General features: G+C 44.5%; 1 protein-coding gene across 1 annotated transcript; it reads right to left on the bottom strand.

Moving 5' to 3' along the window:
* Positions 1 to 2,425: 2,425 nt before the first annotated feature.
* Positions 2,426 to 19,273, bottom strand: DHX33 (DEAH-box helicase 33). Its single transcript, XM_054575845.1, has 12 exons — positions 18,887 to 19,273; positions 16,406 to 16,566; positions 15,266 to 15,493; positions 14,893 to 15,063; positions 12,478 to 12,663; positions 11,677 to 11,788; positions 10,414 to 10,573; positions 10,157 to 10,245; positions 8,246 to 8,373; positions 7,649 to 7,852; positions 6,245 to 6,331; positions 2,426 to 3,986 (listed from the first exon to the last, which is right to left on the bottom strand). Exons 1-12 carry the CDS (start codon positions 19,167 to 19,169, stop codon positions 3,678 to 3,680), a joined length of 2,118 nt encoding a protein of 705 aa, XP_054431820.1. The 5' UTR covers positions 19,170 to 19,273; the 3' UTR covers positions 2,426 to 3,677.
* Positions 19,274 to 21,868: the final 2,595 nt, after the last annotated feature.

The raw sequence follows: 21,868 nt of genomic DNA on the forward strand, positions 1-21,868 counted from the left end.
CTTAAGATACGTTCCTGGAACGTCCCAACCGCCCCTGTGCTTTATTCTCCCCGCGGGAGAGACTTCGTGGCACTGCTGGCTTACCTGGCAGCCTCCACTCACCCCACCAGCCCGGGGGCTCCTAAACGGCAGGATCCCTGGTTAATTCCTGCGACCTTCCCTCTCCATAACTCTCCTGCCTTGCTCTCAGGTTCTGATGGGGCAATAGTTCTCTGGAGGTAAGAGGCCATGACTTACATCAAGATTTAGGTTAAGAACCGACGTTCCTACCTTACCAGGACACACAGGATATATATAATAAGGTACAAAGAAAGTAAGCCTTTCCGAATTAGTGGCAAAGATAAAATTATTACTTAATATATTCTGAACAGCTTTCTGTAAATAAGGAAAAGGAGACCCAAGAAAGTCACATATCATGTACAAAATTCACTTTTAATGGATTGACAGTCATGTGCAAATTTGAGCATTGTATACAAGAACTGATGTTTCTATAGAGCTATGTCTATCTGAACAAAACTAGATTTTCAAAATACAACATAAACCTGAACCAACTTGTTTTTCCCCTCATAAGTTATCATATTCTGAGCCAATAAAATATAACCGAACCCTTGCTTCCTCACAGGCGTAGTGTTCCCATATATGCTCTTGGAATGGAGCCTTAGCTGCCTAGCCACAGTTCCAAGCAGTTCTCGATAGCTGGATTAAATGCATGTATGTATCACAGTGCATAAAAAGTTTAACCCCCAGAGCAAAAACTCGTCTTCATTCTGGCATCTTTTTATAACCAGCAGAGATGCAACATTAAGGGTTTTTAACAAGGACCAGGTGTTGGCAGGAAAGAAGATTACAGTTCTTTCCCTGTGATGAAATCTGCATTGCTCTTGCTGTCCCACACTCCAAGATCACTAGATACAGAAAATCAACACCTGAGGCATGCAATCTGCTTGGAGTGCATTTATTTACATGAAGCTGCTCATGGGAGCTAGTGATTCAGCTAGGTATAAATTTCACAGAGAGAAAAAGAGGTGTCACACCATTAGAGACTTTAATAATTGAAAAAGAGCTCAAAATTATATTGCGACATCATTGTGAAACATTTAACTTTCTTTAAGTTTAAAATGTACTATCCCCTGCAGGTCAATGTAAATAACCATTTATTTCTAGGACTCAGAATGGGTTTTCCAGTCTGATTGAATCCCTGAGCAGCTATGTTAAAAATTAACTTTTTAAAAAGCCCAATAAAAAACTACTGTATTAAAACTCTACTAGAATGTTACAGTGAAAAACATATTTCTGTACAGAAACATCAAACACTAAAGCTAATTAGAAGCTATTTACATTTACTTAAAAGCTATTTATCCTTTATTCCTCCTCAGAAAAATAGGTATTTTCCAGAAACTCTTTAGGAACTTACATTGGACACAAGTTATTCTAAGTTTTACTTGCCCCAGGAGAGAGATTTTGCTAAGGAACATGATAAATCACCCCATTCCCAAAATTTTACCAGCATGATGAAATTTTTATTAAAAATACAGTATTTTCTTGTACCAAGTCAGGCTGAACATCCTAGGCCTCTTAAATAAATGAGAAAAATACATTTTAAAAACCATCTGAAAAACTTTTCAGAAAGTCAGTAACAGTAAAAACAAGTCAATCTGAGGAAGAACCAGCTAAAAGTAAAAGGTTTTCAATACAATAGGGCAACCATCTTCAACTGGTGTGCCACAGGAATTTTTAAATAGTACCTGACTAGTCAGGGGTACTGACCTCTTTTCCCTCATGCTGTCACGCGCAAAAAATAAAAAAAATAAAAAATAAAAAAAAATAGGTCAATAGCCAACAACCAACGAATAGGTATAACAAAAAAAATTATACCTATATTTTTGTCAGGTCGGCAAAAAATATATTTTTTGGTGTGCTGCAGAATTTTTAATAATTAGTTCATATATGCCATAAGATGAAAAAGGTTGAAAATCGCTGATAGGGTATATAAAATCTGTTGAATCCAATTTGTCCTAAACACAAATATTTCTAATAGAATTAAATCACAAGTGCCCTGATTATTACCCCCACTAGATAAAAGCTTGGCTTCCCAGGGCCACAGCTAGTGCTGGGAAGCCTGAGCCAGACCTGACACGCGCAGACCTGGAGGGATGAGGCCCGGAGTGCGGAGCCCCCACAAGCTAGTCCCGGAGAAGAGTTCCCTGGCTGCGGAGTGAAGAGACTGCTGTTTCTGAAGGTCTCTCAGTTTGGCCCTTTGCACCTAAACTGCATGATTCACTTCGTTAAATAATGACCAAAATACTACATATGTGTTTAAGCCAGTTGAGGACATTAAAAGAGGTAAATCTTGGCTGCTTCTAGGATAAGACATTCATCTGTCTTTGATAATTAAATAGCTAAGGAGAACCTTTGATGCCTTTTCCCTTCTCAAAAAAAAAAATAAAAAAAAATAGGAAGACCATGGATACCCTCTAATTCCCTCTGAAAAATGTAGAAACTTAGAAACTTAAGGGTTAGAGAATGATGATTGGTAGAGTTAGGAAATAACAAAGCCAAGTTGTCCCCAAGTCTCAAGGAAAAAGATAATTAATAAGATGCTAGAATATAAACACCAGATGTGGCGGCCGGGATGAGCCAATCAATGCTGTCTGGTTCCTGTGGACCACTTGTTTCTCCTCACTTCCCCCACCAGCCCTCTCACCAGGGACCCTGCCAGAAGAGAAATGGCTGAAATGTGGCACTGAGTCATTCCTCACACTCACTCATTTATGTGGACCCAGTTACAGAGAAAAGTAGCAACTGAGTATGCGGGAGGCCATCGCCCTCCAAGGTCAGTTTCCCACATTTATACTTGATGTGATTTAGAAGATACCAAGGAACGTTCACCCAGGAAACTTCCATGTCTCCTGGAAGGACAGGTGAGGCCACCTGTCACAGAAGCACCAAGGCCGAAGATACACAGCTCAGCAACCTGCGAGTGCTCCTTTACTGCCCGCTGCTTGGAGGCAGCAGGGGGCCGCTCCCTGAGGAGGAGGTCCCCTCGGGGAGGCCAGCCGCTGAGGTGAGCACCAACAGCGCCTCCCTCCTGAAACTTCTACCGATGTCAATCTCTTAGGCTTTCTATTTCAAAACTTCTTACAGATAGACATTAAAATAGATCCAAGGACAACATCTGAGCTCTGTGACCTCCTATGGTCCCCTTCTAGAAAGTCCCCCTTAGTCTTGAGAATTTTGGGGGTTTTGTTTTACTCAATTCACATCATGTAAAAAGCAGTAACATCAAGCCAACAGTTCATTTTATGTTCACCATGGGCTGCACAGCTCTGGGTACTTCCATGTTCTCCAAACCTCAGGACTCCAACCCCACAAGTATTATTACCCCCATTTGGCACATGAGGAAACTGAGGCTCAGAAGTTAACTAGGTCACCCAAAGTCACCCAGCAAGAACCAAAAGCATAATTTTGATGTTTCAAAGGTATAAATGGTAGGAACACACCTACGTGGTTCAGTCTTAGAAGTTTAAAGAAAGACATGTGCAAGCTCCAGGAAGTCGGGCATGTTCCATTACATTAAAATCTGCCACCTCACTAGGTGCCAGGCTGGAAGTCTGCTGCGGGGACAGCTGTCGTCCCAGCTCCCGGTCCTGGCAGTTTCAGCAGTGGCCTAGGGTGGCTCAGTTTCTGGCGGTTCTCAGCTTCCTCCGGAAGTACTCTGGGGCGGCCTCGTACAACCACTCGGCGTCCACCACGCAGAGGTCTCGCATGTAGCACTTGCTGGTGTGGAGCAGCTCAGTGTACACGACGCAGGCGGGCTTGCAGTGGAAGAGGACGGATGAGGGGTGGATGGCCACGGGCTGGTGAGTGTCTGTGGTGGCATAGGTACCGTCCGGCTGAAGCTCAGCGGTGCTCATGAAGAGGCTGTGAGCCAGGCAGCGGCGGACATTCTCCATGTCCCCTCGAGATGACATGATCGGCATTGACATCTGTTTCAGGAGGAAGCGAGAATTGGAAAAGACCCCAAACATAAATGCTGCTCAGCACTGTGTAGCACTTGGAGCAACTGCCCCTCCAACGCAGCCCACACTGCAAGCCTAACAAAGTAGATGTTGCCAGTCAGGGCTGTTTTTCTCAAATGCCTTAGGGATCAGCCCAGGCAGGGTAAGAGGCGTGTTTGAAGGAGAGTGGACTGAAAACAGGAAAACCACAGCCCGGGCCAGTAAGGACCAGGAGAGAGACAGGCATGGAAGGTGCCAAACCACAGACAGGTTATGTGATCCAACACCTGCCCCCTCGTGGAATTATCTGCCAGGATGTTCCAGGAGGGAGAGGCCTTTCCCTCTGACTTTGACTACATGATCGTCTCCTCCTCCGATCCATCTCACATAGTGCCACCAAATAGTCTTCCCATAGCACAACTCCAGTCGTTCTTGCCACTGAAAAGCCTTCACTGTCTCTACTGCTCCTGGCAAAGCAATGTGAGCCTCCAATTGTGAAGCCCTCCTTGTGCATCCTGGGGTCCTCCAAACTCAACTGCCTTCTCTTTCCTAGGCCCGTTCCCTGCGGGTGCCTTCACACGTGCACTCCTAGGGACGGACCACCCACTGGCTCCACAGTGCAAGTGTCAGTCCTCAACCTCTTGGCCCCACTACCCCTGCTGAACGGGTCACATCGCCTTATATCCCAGGCCACAGCTGAACCAACCAGTGGTACACACTTGCCTGACCCACACTGGCCAGCTTCTCCCTTCCAGTCTTTTGCAGTCTGAGCGTGGGAAATCCAGGCAATCCCTCTTAGAGTTTTGAGTGGGAGGCAAGGGAAAGCAGTCACTTGTGTGCTAAGGCAGAAGGTGAGAAGCGGGAAGGAAGCATGCAGCAAGCAGCCAAAACAAGAGGCCAGGCAGGCCCAGAGAAAGCTGCCCTTGCTCCTGATGGCCTTATCTGGGTCCTCATTCCAGTCCCTGTGGGGCTGGACTATTTTTGGCCCAGAGGATCTCACAGGTGCCTCATACCCCCCTTTTCCCTTTTAAGGTAGTTCAGGGTGTTTTGTTCTTTGCAATCAGCTAATCCTGGCCTGATGAGACACTAACTCCTCATCTGTCAGTAGCTCAGTATCACCACCTCCAGGACGCCCAGAGTCCTACAGCTAACTACCTCCACCTCTGAGGTACAATGCGGAGTGTCATACAATCACGTACTCTAAGAGGGAATGTAAGCTAACAGAAAACTTTCTGGTGGATGATTTGGCAATAACTATCAAGACCTAAATTCACCATCCATGAATTCATCATTCATTCTACGTGCACCAGGCCACACACACATATCACATATGCTATGTAGGAAGAAGGTCATTATGACAGAACCTAACCCACCACCATCAGGGGCTTGGTTAAGTAAAGTGTAGTAGACACAATGAAATGCTATGAAGCTACTAAAAAGAATGAGATACACACATACAGACATTGAAAGACAGTCCAGACCCATTAGGTATTCAAGAAGTCTACCAAGTGGGAACAAGCAAGTTACAAACAAAATGCGTATCATATTTTTTAAAAAAATTTATTGATTGACTTTAGAGAAACATCAATTTGTCATTCCCCTTATTTATGCATTCATTGGTTGATTCTTGTATGTGTCCTGATCGGGGATCGAACCTGCAACCTTGGTGCATCAGGACGACACTCTAACCAACTGAGCTATCCAGCCTGGACTCATATTTATTTTCTGAAGAAAGTTTTATATATGTATCCATGTGTATGTACACACACAGAGGAAAAAATTCTAGGAGGATTTACACCAGACTGTTAACAGAAATTTATCTTTGGAGGGGCAGGATTATGGGAGACTGAAATTTTCTGCATTATATATCACTATTTTCTGCACTGTATCAATTTGTAATTATTATACACTACTTATGCATTCTGAAAATAATAAACATGTTCCTACTTAAAAAAAAATTGAGGACAAATTCTCGTAACATTGTAAAACACTTTTAAAGTTTACATAAACTGAATATAAATTATATACAATGTAACTAAGTTTGTGAAAAACATTTAAAAGCAGGGATATAAGGAAACAGACCAAAATGGTGAGGTAGAGTTCTGGATAATTTTTACTTTCTTCCTTATTTTTAAATTTTCTGCAACAAGAGTTTCTTTTGTAATCACTAACTATAAGCAATTAAGATTTTTTCACCTGGAAAAAAGTGACAGTCCCCCAAGGAATAACTGGAAAGAAAAAAATACCTTTAAGCAGATATCCCTTAGCTGTGCTCTGACTTCAGCTACTAGCATCATATTCTTGCTGTTGATAAAATTCTCTTTGCACCAGTCCTGAAAAGAGAAAAAGAGATATCACAATCCTCTCATTTCTATAGTGAAAATAACATAATTTTTTAGAACATAGTTGAATTTAGAGGGAAAACTTCAGTTGCCAAAACTACACAAAAATATCTTTGTATCAAAAAGTATAAGCCATAAGGAAATATATTAATAATTTAAACGAAACTAAAACTCAAAGTTTTCTTATGTCGAGTCACCATGAAAATGCTACAGACTAAGATGTTTGCATCACTACACCTAATAAAGGCAACTAACCCCAGAATACATTAAAAAAAAAAAACACATGAAACCCTTCTATAAGTCAGTAGTCAGTAAGAAAAAGACCAACTATCCAGTAGAAAATGGACTAAGGCTATGAACAGGCAACTCACAGATGATTTACTAGGAATGACCAGTAACCAATAAACTTATATAAGGATTCTGTTTCTTGAGAAATCAAGGCAAAGTAGCTTAAACAGCTGAGATACTATTTTACATCCACCGATTTGGCAAAAATTAAAGTCATTTCAACCAAGCGGTGGAAATGGGTGTGGAAATGGAAACTCTTACACGTTACTATGGGGAGAAGAGAGGTGCCGACCACTTCGGGGAGCCACACACTAGCCTGGTAAAGCTGGATGCAGCCACCCAGGACCAACAGGTCCACTTCTGAGTGTCGACCCTCGAGAAATGCTCCCCCTCGTGCACAAGGGGACTTCCACAGACGTTCACTGTAGTGCTGGAAGTGGAAACAAGCTGCAAAAGGGCAGTGGAAGAAAATGTCTGTAGCATCCAATGAAGAGAAAGGATGCCCTCAGCCGTGGGAACACACTCCAGCATCAGGACGGTGGTTACACAGGGAGAGACAGAGCAAAATGTTCACAACTGTGAAATGTGGGTGGGGGCTTTTTTTTTTTAAAGTAGCTGCATTAAAATACAAGGTTAAATCATGCACACTATGGCACAATTACTGATTATACTCATAAATCAAACAATATATTGCCATTTTTCATCTTGGTCCAAACAACTGAAATATCATACAAGCAAAAACTACTACAAAGACAGAGGCAGGTGGAGAAAACCCCGTCTTGAGCTAACAGGCTGGTCACTAAGTACTGAACTAACTTGCCCACATTAAGCACGAGTTAAACACAAGCAGAGTGAAAGGCAGGCATCACATTTCTTCCCTGATACTGTCCCTACATGCAGATGTCTCTAAAATGACGTCTGACATTCTTTTTGTGGCTCATTAGATGATTCAGCCAAAAAGGAAGGTCCATACGCCCGAAAAGAAGCATCGCTTGAGAAGAGGAAGGACACGAGGCTCACCTTATTTCCGCCTATGTTTTTGAAGGCCCGGTAGATGTTGAGCAGGGTAATGTGATCGCCCTCACTGGATATGAACTTCTTCCGGACACCCTGCACCTCATCCCGCCGGGAGGGAGGGTTGTAGAGAACACTGTCCACAGACAGCAGGGAGACAATGGTCAGTATCTCCTCCGTACAGTGAAATTTGGGGGACAGGAGGATGGTCTGCAAATCAAAATTAAAAACTGCATTAAACAGACTTCCTCCTAGCTTCTGCACACAGTATTTCTGTATATTGCTTTCGCAGCTTCCCTTCTAAGGTGTTAAAGGGCAGATGTTTCTAAAACCATGACTGTGTGTTAATGTTACTTGACTTTTTTGTAAAACAAATGATCGCCTTCTCTGCAGGATTCCAAATTCCTTGTGGGTTGGGCTAATGATTTAGTATGAGTTCTAATTCCACACAGAACATAAATCAGTGTTAGACACAAAGCCAGAGTGGGTAATTATTTAGGAGAATAGTGAAGATTAATCCAGAAGCACTGGGTTTAGGAGTCTACTTTGGGATGGCTAACCTGTAATGTACAGAAAGGGGACTGAAAAGAGGGCATCATTTACTTTGGCAAATTTGGGTTCTAAAGGAAATGCTGCCATCTTTCTTCCAATTGAAGTCAGGGAAAGCTGGTCATCCTTATGCTCAAGAGCACCTAACAGGTCCAGTTGGGCAATGGCCGCCTGAATATGGTCTAAAGAAACAGAGACATAAAAAGGAGTCAAAAATCAAAGAAAGAGGTTGCAACTAGTTCAGTATTTCTGGGAGCTTCTGCTAACTTGACAACTGATCAAACCACAGCAAAAATCACAACGACCACTGCCCCCAACATCCTTTCAAAGCTGTTAATGGCACATCACTGTCTTCAGTCCAATTCCCTTTTGAAAGAGTGGTCTATAATTTGGCAGTCTGTACATAAATTTCAAACCCAGCAATGTCACACTTAAGAATTTTACCCACAAAGAAAAAAACTTTTAAATAAATAGAAAAGAAGTCACCTACAGATGTGCTCATATAAAGAACAGGGACCTGTAGCTCCAGAAATGCACACACAACCATGGACCCACCAGGGTCCCCCAGCGAGAGGGCCACTGCTTACTGGTCACTCTTTTATGCTTTGCGAACCCTGAACCATGTAAGTGCATCACCTATTAAAGAATAAAAAAGCACTCCTACGATGTAATAACTTATTCATTCTGAGAGGACACAATTTGTAAAAGGTGCAGAGAGCAATGTGCAAATGTCTCAGTCAACATGAAAGCAGGGAAGTGCATTTTGCTTTATTCATAGAATGGTACAACATTCAGTGGTGAAAACGCATCAACACAGATAAACCTCATGGAACAGAATGTATGAGAAAGGAAAGTTACTGAAGACTGACACATAAACGTGCGAATAAAAATACCACATTGTTCAGGGATACACATCCAAAGCGTAACACAGTATAGAAAAGCAAGAGAACTACAAACAAAACGTGGGAGGGTGATCACCTTGAGGGAGTGGGAAGGGAGCGAGTCGCAGGGAGTGGTCTAGGTGTGCGGGGAAGGGGTGCATTGCTCCCTCTGCCTTACATGTGTGCTCTTCCTTTGTGTGCAGGAACTTAGCAATGAAGAAAAATACAGTATTTTTCTTTTCTTTCTTTGCTTTCTCTTTTTACTGTATCTACATCAGATGATAGATGCTAACTAAACTTGTAAGAGGTAATTATTTCATACTCTATGTAAGGCCAATTGTTACGTTGTTCACCTTAAACTTACCCAGCGATATATGTCAACTATAGCTCAATAAAACTGGAAAAAAAATACCTGTAGTACAGTGCAGTGTGTATTGCCATTACCGTTTTAAAAGAGACTACATATAATTACATGTGCACATTTTCTCTAGAAGGCAACGAGAACATGGTCATGAGGTTGTTTTAGGGATGGGAAACTTTAGGGATGAAGATCAGGGGTGGGACCCTTATATACTCATCAATTGTTACTTTAAAAGAAACTGAATTTCTTCACTTAATAAGGAGAAGTAAGAAAAACAAAAGGAAAATCATGTATTGAAGAGATGCCAAGTGCTAAAGCTACCATCATTAGGAAGATTCCAATTACTGCCTCCTCATGGAGAGACCAATGAAGGGCCGGAACTGATCAAATTCTAGTCAAAAACAAAGAAATGGACTTGATCTTTTCAGACCATTTGCTGGCAGAAGTACAATCTCTGCATAACCCACGGACCGCCTCGACTACTTTCAGTGGCTCCTGTGGTCAAGGAGCCAACTGACAGTCCCTGCAGGAAGCCACTGTTTCTGCCCTGGGAAGGCGCGGATGGCTCCGCGCCCACCCGTTCATGGTCCCGAGGCACTTCTCTGGCAGTCAGTGTTGCTCCACCAGGTTGAACCAAAGGAGGCCTCTAAAATACCTTTCAGAGTCCATGTGCTATTGTGTGTCTACTTGTACGCCTTCCACTCCACTGAAGAGTCCACTCACCTGGAGACGGTTTGGACATGAAGTCAAAGGTGAGCACGTTGGGGACCTTCATTGCTAGCAGCTGCAGCATCACACTTGCCAGGTTACACCTACGAATTGTGAGAGATGTGCGTTGTTCACTTGTCTTGGTCCTCCAGCCAGTGAGTCAGAACCATCCACTGAGGAGTGTTAGAACTGTAGCTCTGGGAAGACCTGAGCAAGCAGGAAAGGGAGATGGGGGGACAAACGGCAGGGATGCAGGAGCACCCTGGGCCCACCTTTGGATCTCCGGCACGGTCATCTTCTCAAACTTCTCAAACTCATCCTCTGTGTAGAGCCGGTAACAGATGCCACTGTCCTCTCTGCCAGCGCGTCCTGTGCGCTGCCAGGCCTGGGTCTTTGACACCCGCTGCACAGCCAACACTTCCAGGCCACTGTCTGGAGGGAGAATGCCCCACATTAGTGCTTCGCTCATCACCCGACCTGTTTCTACAGTGTGGCCGAAAAGAGGCACTCCTTAGAACACCAGGGGTCCTTTCTGCAATACACGAGTCCCGAAAAACCCAAGGCTAAATCGCAAAGCACAAAACCAGACTGTTTTGCAGTGAAACGATGCCTTGCAGTGGACAATGCATGAAATCTGTTATTATAACATCAAAAAAACTTTATGCTCATAGCAGGGGGCCAGGAGAGCAAATTCAGGTCTGGCTTCAAACATAGGGTGACAACCACCACGACTGGCCCAGGACTTGGGACTTTCAGTGATAAAACCAGGACAGTCTCCGGCAAACTAGGATGACTGTCACCCTATCTGTCAATGGCTCAGAAATGAGACGCCTCCAGTCACTGTACACTGTATCCTCCCTTCCACCTCCAATATTGAAGAGACAATTTGATGTTGTCACTCCTAGGAGCAAATGAGACAAATTTTCTTGCTAAAGGAGTACTCTGTGTCAGGCACTGGAGAACCAAGCCTTTTCACATGTTCTAAGAGTAGTGCATTTCAATTAAACATACGGGAGTGATAATTTCAGCTGCCTCGATTCCTCTGCAGAATAAAGCAAGGCACACGACAGACATGAAGAACAATGACCGAAGCAAGCTTCCCACTGCACATTCTCAGGAAACAGCTAGTGTCCCACCCAGCCTAGGGCATCCTGGGAGACCCAGAGCTCAATCTGGCCACGCTCAAATATTACTACTGATGACAGCCTTTGACGTGGGATCTGGCTACCTCTGTCCTAGTGCCACCATTCTCACCCAACTGCAGGCAGGGTTTCAGACCCTCGTTCCGCAGCCTCTTGGCTCCCGAGTTTGTTAAACCTCGCCTTCTCTTTCTACACTACCTCCCTGTCTCACATTCCTGCCTCAGGTCTCCTTCCTGGACCTGATTCTGGACAGTCTCGCTGTGGCTGCCTGCTACCTGTCTCAGTTAGTTACAAACACATGAAACGCCCACTACGGGGAAGCTGTGGGACTTCAGGGATCTCAAGGGTTGCTCACTACACACAGAAGAGACATCATGAGCTACAAATTCTCACCAGGGTTATACTTCTTTGCTTTAACCATGCCCGTGTCAACTACATATTTTATTCCTGTAATGGTTATGGAGGTTTCAGCGATGTTGGTTGAAATGATCACTTTGCGATAGCCCTAAAAGGAGGAAGAAAACCAAAAGCCGTATGACACACATATGATTCAGAAATTTTAAAACATATTCCTCACCATTAATTTCCATAATTCACTCATGATCAAGAAAAGATAACTTTGTTATTAATGACAGTTATTAATATTGATGGTTGGTCATTAAACTGGCCGGGAGAGGGGGGATGTTCCAGTCTTAAAAGCTTATTTTGAGGCGATGAAATATAGCAGGACAGGCCCAAGATTCAGAAGCGGGCAGATGTGGGCTGGGCCAGGCACCTGCTGAGTGCTCCTTGCGCAACTGTCACTCACTTCTCTGGGCCTCAGTGTTTGTAATATGGGACCATAACCTACCCTGCCAGCCCTTGAGAGGACGAGACAGTGCGTATGAAATGCCAGCAGTGCCTGGCACAGTACGAGCCCCCAGTAAACGCCCGCATGGACACGCATGGCTTTTTGCGCTGGACCTTACAGGAGTCACTCATTTACCCTTCAGCGGCTGCCTGCGTACTCTCCCCCATCCCGACTACTGTTTCCCTGTTCTTGACATGAGCAAGCTGCATTGTAGCTATTATATTCCCGCAGCTTTTCAGCTGTGTATCGGGCGCCTAAACACCCTGTCCCATACAGTTGATATCTGGAGTCTGCTGAAAGGCATACCTACAGGACCCCCCAGGGAGAGCAGGTGGTGCACTCACCTTTGGGGCCCCCTGGAAGACACGGAGCTGCTGGGCGTAGGGCAGGGAGGCGTACAGGGGCAGGACCAGCATGGAGGGGCAGCCGTCTGGGAGGTGCTTTGCAATGTCTCGGCAGGTCTTGCTCATTGCTTCGATTTCCTCCTGACCAGTGAGGAACACCAGGATGTCCTGAGAAGAAGGGGCTTCCTATAAAACAGTTAAAGAGGGATTACTATTGCAAATGGAAGAACAGCCAAGTGTTAGTTAACACACTCATTCACCTAATCTTTCTTTAAAGTCTGCTCAGATGTATTTGTAAAGTGCTTGATGACAAAACAATTGAAAAAATGTTTAATTGTGAGTATATGTATATATGTAAATATATAAATATATATTTGTGTGTACATGTATTCTTAGCCCAGTAGCAACAGGAGAAAAGTTCAGAGGTACACATAGACAGGATATAACCTAAAACAGTCTCAAAACATCATCAGTGGGAGGACTCATCAAAGCCACCACTTAACCTGAAAGCACCTGCAGCCATCACTCATGAAAAAGCCTCACCTCAAGTTGGCTTTTGGAAGTAAGTTAAACAAGGCAGATTGACCTTCTTCTTCAAATACTATCAAGATGACAACAAAGGTATAAGCCCAGAAAGACAAAGACAATGGAAGAAAAGAACGGAAGTTTCAACCCATTGCTGAAAGATGGAATGGTGGGGGGAGGGCGTGAATGACTTGGCTGGGTCAAGGAAATTCCAACCTGGGTGCCGCCTAAAGGGAACAGTGACAAGAGATGTACCCATTTCCCTGGAGAAGCCAGAAAGGCTCAGGACTTGGGTGCAATGCAGACGTGGGTTGTGGGAGGGCAAAAACCCAGGGATTGGCTCCAAGTCTGAGTATAGTGTGGTTAAAGCCCCCAGGTCCCCTCTCTATCCAATGAGCCAGGAGGCAGGGACCACAAAGGGTACAATAACGGGGTTCAACACAGGAAGATGGCAAAGGGGAGAGCCAGGATGACAACTACACAGAAGCCCAAGAGAGCAGCCTATGCTGAGCAGAAAAGCAGCATAAAGGACTCTGGGAAAGTGGAATAGCTTTGAACACCTAACAAATATTCATGATTGGCATATGACAGACTTTGGATTGGGGAAAAATGAGCCATACATACATAGAAAACTTACACAACTGTGTGTGCCAGGAATGAGGCACTGAGGTGGTGCACTGCTAGCAATGTAGGGACATGATATTGTAAATACTGATACTTGATTAAAACACATTGTGATATAACTATGTTGAGAGGATGAAGGGCAGAAGTGAGGTAGAGGAGGGGTAATTCTAAATCCTCATCCACCATGGTAAGAAATTAACATATAATGCCTCATACCAATGTCAACAGGTTATTTTAGAAATATGAAAGTAACATCCAGGGGAAACAGCTAAAAAATTGAAAGTGGTTACTCTGAAGAGTAGGATCTGGGATGAGAAAGTAAGAGTAACTGCTGTTTTTTTTAAGGAGCCTTTGGAATTAACCACTTAACTCTTTAAACTTCAAACTGCACATGTATTGCTTAGATTAAAATAAAAATTAATTTTAAAAAGTTTGCTTCTAGATTTTTCAGAAAGCTAATGGGAAGGTATAAAAAGTCAATTTTATACAAATTGAATGAACAAAAAAGAGGTGACTTGCTCAAATTTTAAGTAAATGTTTACTAAAATGAGAAGAGACTTTGAAATGTTTCTCTAAGACAGTTTGTTTTCCTTAAGGAAAATTCTACATTGCAACCCATTATTGGGTCAATACCACCTCTTCTAATTTGATTTATTTTTTTGGAGAGGGGAAAATGGGAGAAAAGAGAGGGAGAGAAACATCGATATGAAAGAGAACCATCAACTGTCTACTTCTCACACCCCCCCAACCAGGGACCTGGCTCTCAATCCAGGCCTGTGCCCTGACTGGGAACCGAACCAGTGACCTTTCAGTTTGCAGGCTGGCGCTCAACCCACTGGGTCACACCACCCACAGCCCAACCATTTTTTTGTTTTGTTTTGTTTTTTTTACTATGAGGTAGAAAATACCAGAAAACATCACGTGTAGCAAAGGAGGCAGTGTTTCAAAAGACTTATTTCAGTGTACTGGCTGGTTCTTACTGGGGGTTATGATAAAAAAAAAAAGAAAATGTTTGTAAGCTCCTGTTCTCACCTATGGAAGTTTTCTGGCTCAGCTGAGATAAGATGCTGGTCAAATTATTTTTAAAGAAAGTAAGACATACTGAGAAAAGGATAAAAACCCAGACATGGTAAAGCAACTACTGACTCATCTTAATGACATGGCTCACCAGCTGTTTCATTCTGTAGCCTTTCTTTTCAAGGCTGAATACTCTATCAACTATAAGGTAACATGGACCTTTTCGGGAATTGGCGCCCTTTCCCATACCTGGTGAATCTGGAAGACTGAGACAAGTGCGGCGTGCAGGTAATCTGGCTGAGGTTGTTTGGTGTAAAAAATCTGGATTGGATGCTGCCGACCCTCCAGGTAGAGGACCGGGGCTCCATTGAAGTACTGAGAGAACAGGTCCACATCCATTGTGGCTGACATCACAGTCACCTAGGTATGAGAAGGAAGATGAAGACGGGAAACAACACTGCGACAGCCTTTCTTCGTCCCTCCCAAGGTCTGAAAGCAGGTGATGAAGCCTGTGTCACTCCCATTATGGTTAACTTTGTCCATGATTCTGAAGCAGAAGGGGCAAACGAGAACACGCGGAGGAAGAAATGCAGGCCTCCTCCCTCGCGCGTGCTGCACCTACTTTTAGAGGCAGTTTCCCCAGCTCCTTCCTCCTCTTCTGTGCAGCCTTCACCACTCCAAAGAGCACGTCAGTGTGGATAGTCCGTTCGTGGGCTTCATCCAAAATGACACAGCTATACTTCCGAAGCAGGGAATCTGAAATTGCTTCACGCAGAAGCATGCCGTCTGTCAGGAACTTGATCCTGGTGTCTTCTGAGGTGACATCATCGAAGCGCACTGTATAGCCAACCTGTGTGGAGAAATCATTCATTCATCAAATACGTGTTGAACACCCACTATGTAACCAGCACTGTGTCAGGCACTTGTGCTATCACAGTGAGTAAGACCAGCACCGAGCCTGCCCTGCTCCCCGGCAGCATGCAGTCTAGTGGCTGACAGAGACAACGGACATGCACCTTTAACTGCAATTATAATAAGCATGATCAAGAATTTAAAACTAGCCTCTTAATCCCAGCTACTTAATAGTTTCAAGTGAACCTATGTACAAATATGAAAAGATGTCTAAGATGTTTTTAAGTGAAATGCATAAACACACACATATGCACAGATAAATTTGACTTACATACAGTTCTGGGACTCATTCTCAATACCCACATATATGCTAAAAAAAATGCTTAAAATTTTTCTAGAAAGACATATAGCTAAGAGATTTAACAGAGATTACTGAAGTCGTAAAAACACTCAAGGAAAACAACTAATTTATCCAACTTGCCAACAGATTTTGAAAGCAAAGCAGATTGGACTGATAGCCTGTCAGACCCTCTGATCTCTTAGGAACTGGTAAAGAACTTTGAGACAGGCCTAAACGATTGTGGCAAGAAAAAAGGTCACTATGTATAAGAAAGCCTGTTCAGAAAAATAAATGGCAGGGGAGGGAGAAATGTTCATAGAGAAGGAAATTAGCCCTGGCTGGCGTAGCTCAGTGGATTTAGTGCCAGCCTGTGAACCAAAGGGTCACTGGTTCAATTCCCAGTCTAGGGCACATGCCTGGGTTGCAGGCCACACCCCCAGTGGGGTACACATGAGAGGCAACCACACACTGATGTTTCTCTCCCTCTCTTTCTCCTTCCCTTCTGCTCTCTAAAAATAAATAAATAAAATCTTTAAAAAAATGAAAAAGAAACAGAAGGAAATTATGTACCAGCTTCCCAAGTTCAGTTCTCTTCTCATCTGAGACTCTAGTGGCAAGAGAGATGGCTGCCACCCGACGAGGCTGGGTCACAGCAATGATGCCCTGGCGACCAATCCCTCCTTCATAGAGGTACTGAGGGATCTGAGTTGTCTTCCCAGAGCCGGTTTCCCCTAAAAAAGAAAAAAAGTCTCATTTAAATACACACTGAAACAAATTTCACCAAACAAATGTATCAAAGTCAAAAGAATATACTCTAAGTTGATATAGTCATAGGAAGCTCAGTACTCTCACAAATACTGTAGGTAGAGTGTTAATTGGAATTGTTCCTCAGAAGGCCAAATTTATCAGAAAAATCTTTAAAATGTTTATACCCTTTGACCTGCAATTCCACTTGCAGGAGCTGATTCTAAGGAAATAATTAACAATGTACTTAAGTATATAGCTTCAAAGATGTTTTATTCTACTTTATTCATGAAAGGAAAAAACTGGAAACAATATAAACATTCACCAATAGGTAGAGTAAAAACATAAAATGAAATACAATTGTAATATTAAAATGCTGTACTTTTCAAAAGAATAAGTGAGATTCATATGTTGTGATACAGGGCATCCAATCATATACTGCAGCCATAACAAACTCCTCACCATGCACTGGTCTCGGCCTTTGCCCCCACTATCAGGATGTCTGCCTGGCAAACTCTACAGGATGCGCTAGACCTAAACTCTCCCCGCTGGGGCTGTGCTGGCAGCCTCCACTGTGCTCCTTAGTGCCTTGCTCATCCCTCTTTCAGCTGGCCAACCGACACTGTCTGCATGTATTTAAACGTTTCTATCCTCCTCTAATCCCAGAAGCTTCTGGAGGGCAGAGAGCTGCCTGTCTCTTCCATGTACTTAAGCACCCTGTGTACAGTAAGCACCCAATGTTATCTTCTCCCTCATGGGTTCCTTTTAGCAGTACCTACTGAGAACAAAGGATTCAGTAACCCTGTACATCTTTTCCCTCTTTCCTCCAATTACACGTCTTTGACCTCACATTCCTACAGCCCCATTATTCTTCCATTTTCTCCCCTCTGACTGCTCATTCTTCCAATTCTAGCCAAGATCACAGACTAAGAATTTGATTATTCTGCACTCCTCCTGCTGAATCCACCAGGCAAAACTCCAAACTTGGATCAATGTCTCCCTGTCCATCTCTTCTGCTCCTACGCCAGGCAACTGAGCATTGATAAAGTAAAATAACCCAACGGTGCAGATGAGGACCTGAGTTTGTAGTGGGGCCAAATGGACCTGGGCACCAGCACTACCATTGATCCTTGTCTTGTTTTTGCAGCCTGTCCTCTGTCCTCATCCTCCCCAAGGGCCTACTCGGGGCCCTGAAACTCCCACTCTCAGCAGAGCTCCTATGCGTATTTCATAGAAAAAGAGAAGTCCTCGAATGTGATCTCCTCTACCTCCCCCTGCAAGCTTTTCTGAAGTGACACCCACCCTCACCTCCTTTCTGCAGCCCCCCGGCCTCTTGGACATTCTTCATTAAATGAAAGACCAATTCTGCTTCTGGCCTTTGTTGCCAAGTGCCCCTGTCCCCATGCCCCCTGGCCTCACCTCTATAAGTGCCCACTTTTCATCTTTGGCCTCCCTCTCTACTGAGTTCTTCCACCCATTCTACAAAGACATACTTGCAAGCTCCTCTCAGCCCCTTTTCCCCCTCGCCTTCAAAACAGAAACCTGCTCCCTCTACCTTCATTCCCTCACCTCTTCAATATCCTCAGCCCAGTGACAAATCAGCTCCTACCCACAGCTGGGCTGAAATAGCACTCAATGGGATCCACAACCAATACCTTCCGTTCGAATCTAGTGGGCATTTTTGGGGTCCATATATCACTGGACCTCATTGTTGCATCTGTTCATTCCCCTCTTCTTGTTCCTTGTAACTCTATTCCTTTGGTCATAGGCTCTTCTGGGTTCCTTCTTCTCTTTGGAGGTTCATCCTCTCGGTCCTTCAGAAGCTCCTCTGACTTAAACGTTGGGGATCAAAGCTCCTTGTAATCAGTTCCCAATTACAACTCTGCCTTTTAGTTCGTGCACCAGGAACTACTATTGTACTTTCCATCAGGCAGGACTGTTTTTTGCCTCCACGTTGTCTCTCACGCAGCAGGCGATCTCCCTTGGGAACCACCTGCCCCCTGCCGCCTTCTCTCCGACTGGCTCAGAGCACCCTTGTAAGTTCCCAAAGCCCCCGGGATGCCCTTCTACCGTTTCACACAGACCGTGGGTCTCTGCCTACTATCTCGGTCACTCCCACCCGGCCGTGAGCGCCTCCAGAGCCGGGCTATCCGACTCCTACGACGCCCCTCTCCGGGTCTGTCCCAGCAAAGGCGGTTAGGTTCGTCGTAGAAACAAATGAAAGGGGGCAAGACGCACCTAAGAAAAACTGTGCTCGCAGAGCCAGGAACCGAGAACAGGGAAGGACCTGGCCGCGCGGCTACTCACCGATGAGGATGGCGCTATCCAGGTTTCGGAGCTGGGCCAACAGTTGCCCCCGGGCCTGGAAGATGGGCAGACTCCGGCGCTGGAACTCCACAGCCTCGGGGTAGGGGCTGGCTGAGGGCTGGGCCAGGGGCGGCTGCCGCCGCCGGCCTCCTCCTCCGCCACCGCCGCCCGCGCTCAGCAGCATTACCACTCGCTTCGCGGGAGGGCAGGACCCGGCGTGGCTCGGAGGCCCAAAGCCCTGCCGGAATCTCTTAGCCGGCGGAAAGCCCGCCTCCTCGGGCATATCGGCAGGGCACGGCCACGCGAGGAGCGAGGGCAGGCAGCTTCGCAGCTCCTGGGAGCCCCCAGCCAACACGCACCGCCCCTATTCTGCTGCTCGCTAGCGACTCCCGGCGACCACCCAAGACCTCACGCCCTCGCCTAGCCTCTAGGAAGGGACTGCAACTCCCAGCATGCACTGGGAGCTTGGGAAGGCTCTCACTTCCTGAGCGCGGGGAGCAGAGCACCCGAGGTACAACAACGTAAAGGCACCGAGCGAGAACAGCAAAAGACCGGGTGTACGGTTCCACGAGACCGTCACCTTGCGTAATAAAGCGATCTTTCAGTTTTATCGTACTGGTAATACTAACTCTAGTAAACACGCATTTCCCCTTTGCTGCCCACAATAATACTTGTTCTTCAAGGAAAGTGCTCAATTTTGTAAGATCAGTTAGGAACACACAAACATTTGCATTATTTAATCCTCTGCCAGGGGTGTCCAACCTGCGGCTGGAAGGCCCCCAGGATGGCTACGAATGGGGCCCAACACAAAATCATAAATTTACTTAAAACGTTATGACACTTTTTTGTTTTCGTTAGTGTTTATTTAATGTGTGGCCCAAGACAACTCTTCTTCCAGTGTGGCGCAGAGGCGCCAAACGTTTTGACACCTCTGCATGACAATTTATATTACATAGTAGATACTGATATTATCCCCAATTTTCGGATAAAGAAACCGAGCCTCTGAGATTAAAGTCCTTCAGATGCCACAACATTAGAATATTGAAAAGGACACTGGTGGTCATTTTGTATTGCTGAAGAGGAAAGCATTATATGATATATCCTGTAACAGTCATATATTCTCCTCAGAAAATACTGTCCCAATGGATGTGGTCTGCTCCTGCAATACGAGCAAGGAAAGAGGGAGTTTAATGAAACTAAAATGGTTTTTGTTTTTACCCTTCTTTTCTCCAACTATTTCTGCCAGACTCTGAAGTTCTCTACAGTGCTTCCCAACCCCCGTCACACAAATGCCAATTAATGAAAAGATTCAGAACTCTAGCAGGGAAAATAGGTTACAACTAGTTTCTCCATCCCCTCCTAAATTCAAAGCTCTTAGATGATTTTTTAATCCACAGAAAGACCGGCAAGCAGCTCCTTCACTCTGTGTACAAGAAATTATTTCCAAAGAATTCATCATAAGCTTCAACACACATGGAGGACTTTGGACATCCTGTGAAGTTCATCTCCTTGCAACTCATATTTGTGAACCTGTTAAAAATCCTCTTTCCCCTTTCCTCAAGGTCTGACGTAATTTTCCTCTAGTTGCTGACAGTATACTGACCAGGAGTACTGAAAATTTACATGTTGCCCTAACAGCAGATATGTTTAAGAATTGACAAAATTTTACTTCTTACCCTTAAATATTTAGAAAGGCAACCCAAAACTAAAAAGGAAAATCTGTCTTGGTCTGTTCAGCTGGTAAAACAAAGTACCACAGGCTAGGTGACTTACAAACAACAGAAAGCAATCGCTCACAGTTCTGGAGGCTGGGAAGCCCCCCAAGATCAAGGCAACATGATGTCTTTGGGGGAGGCTTATGCTTTCTTGCTGTGTCCTGTGAAGGAATGGGATTGGGATCTATCTGGAGCCTTTTCATAAGGCATTAATCCCATTAATGAGGGTTCTACTTCATGACTTAAGCACCTCCCAAAGGCCCCTACCTCCTAATACCATCACTCTGGGCATTAGGATTTCAACAAATGAATTTAGGGAGGGGGGCACAAATATTTAGACCATAGCAATAACTGTTAACTCTCAAATTATAGGCCTTGCCTATGTAAAAGACAGATCTCAGTTCTTTTTCCCAGTATGATTTCCAGAGTAAGCTTATGGAGATTTATGTTCCAAATGATGAGTCCATGTAGATAATGAGTGAAATAATATCTTGATAGAGAACTTTCCCTGTCTCTTGCTGCCATGCAGGCTGGTTATTGCCAGATCTTCCATTTTTTTTTTCCCCAAGGAAAGTAAAAAAATGGTTTTCATGTGAAATCTGTTCATTTTAAATGTTGGCTCAAAAAAATTTTTTTTAAAGATTTTACTTATTTTTAGAGATGGGGCAGGGAGACAGAGAGGGAGAGAAATTTTGCACACCCCTAATGGGGCACCTGGCACACACCTCAGGCCTGTGCCCTGACTGGGAACCCAACTGGCGGCCTTTCATTTTACAGGCTGCTGCGATTCAATCCACTGAGCCACACCAGCCAGGACCAAAATTTTTTTTAATGGTGCAGACAAAATAAACCATTATGTAGGCAACTCATCCATAACCTCTGGCCTAATAACCCAGCTATTCTGCAGTCTGAAAGAGTTGAAAAATAAAATCTTATATTGGCATCCGGCAGTGTTACACACATTTCCTCTACCCTCCCAACCCCCACATTACTGGCAGTCTGAAATCTGTCTCCCTTCACAATAAAAGTATCCTGTGGTTAAATGGCTTTCACGTGCAGATGATGACAAGCTGACAACTATTCAAATATTTGATCTCATTTCAAAAGGTGAATTTTTTAAAATTGTTGGTCAGTTACAGTTGTCCAGATTCCTCCCTCCCCCCATTGCTCTCTCCTGCCCGGTCCAACCCCTCAAAAGGTGAATTCTTAAACGCATTTCATTCTTAACTGCTCTGGGATGGTCTGTGGACAGAAGTGTCCGTTCTGA

The sequence above is a fragment of the Pteronotus mesoamericanus genome, unplaced genomic scaffold (genome assembly GCF_021234165.1).
Source record: "Pteronotus mesoamericanus isolate MK-2021 breed Mesoamerican mustached bat unplaced genomic scaffold, CSHL_Meso_final contig_317, whole genome shotgun sequence".
Classification (NCBI taxonomy): Eukaryota; Metazoa; Chordata; class Mammalia; order Chiroptera; family Mormoopidae; genus Pteronotus; species Pteronotus mesoamericanus.

Excerpts from the sequence above, each read along its gene's own strand:
- DHX33 (XM_054575845.1), bottom strand. The coding sequence starts at position 19,169 with ATGCCCGAGGAGGCGGGCTTTCCGCCGGCTAAGAGATTCCGGCAGGGC. Across the intron at positions 11,789-12,477 it reads TCTTCCAGGGGGCCCCAAAG|GGCTATCGCAAAGTGATCAT; the intron begins GTGAGTGCACCA and ends TCCTCCTTTTAG. Across the intron at positions 8,374-10,156 it reads CATGTCCAAACCGTCTCCAG|ACCATATTCAGGCGGCCATT; the intron begins GTGAGTGGACTC and ends CTGTTTCTTTAG.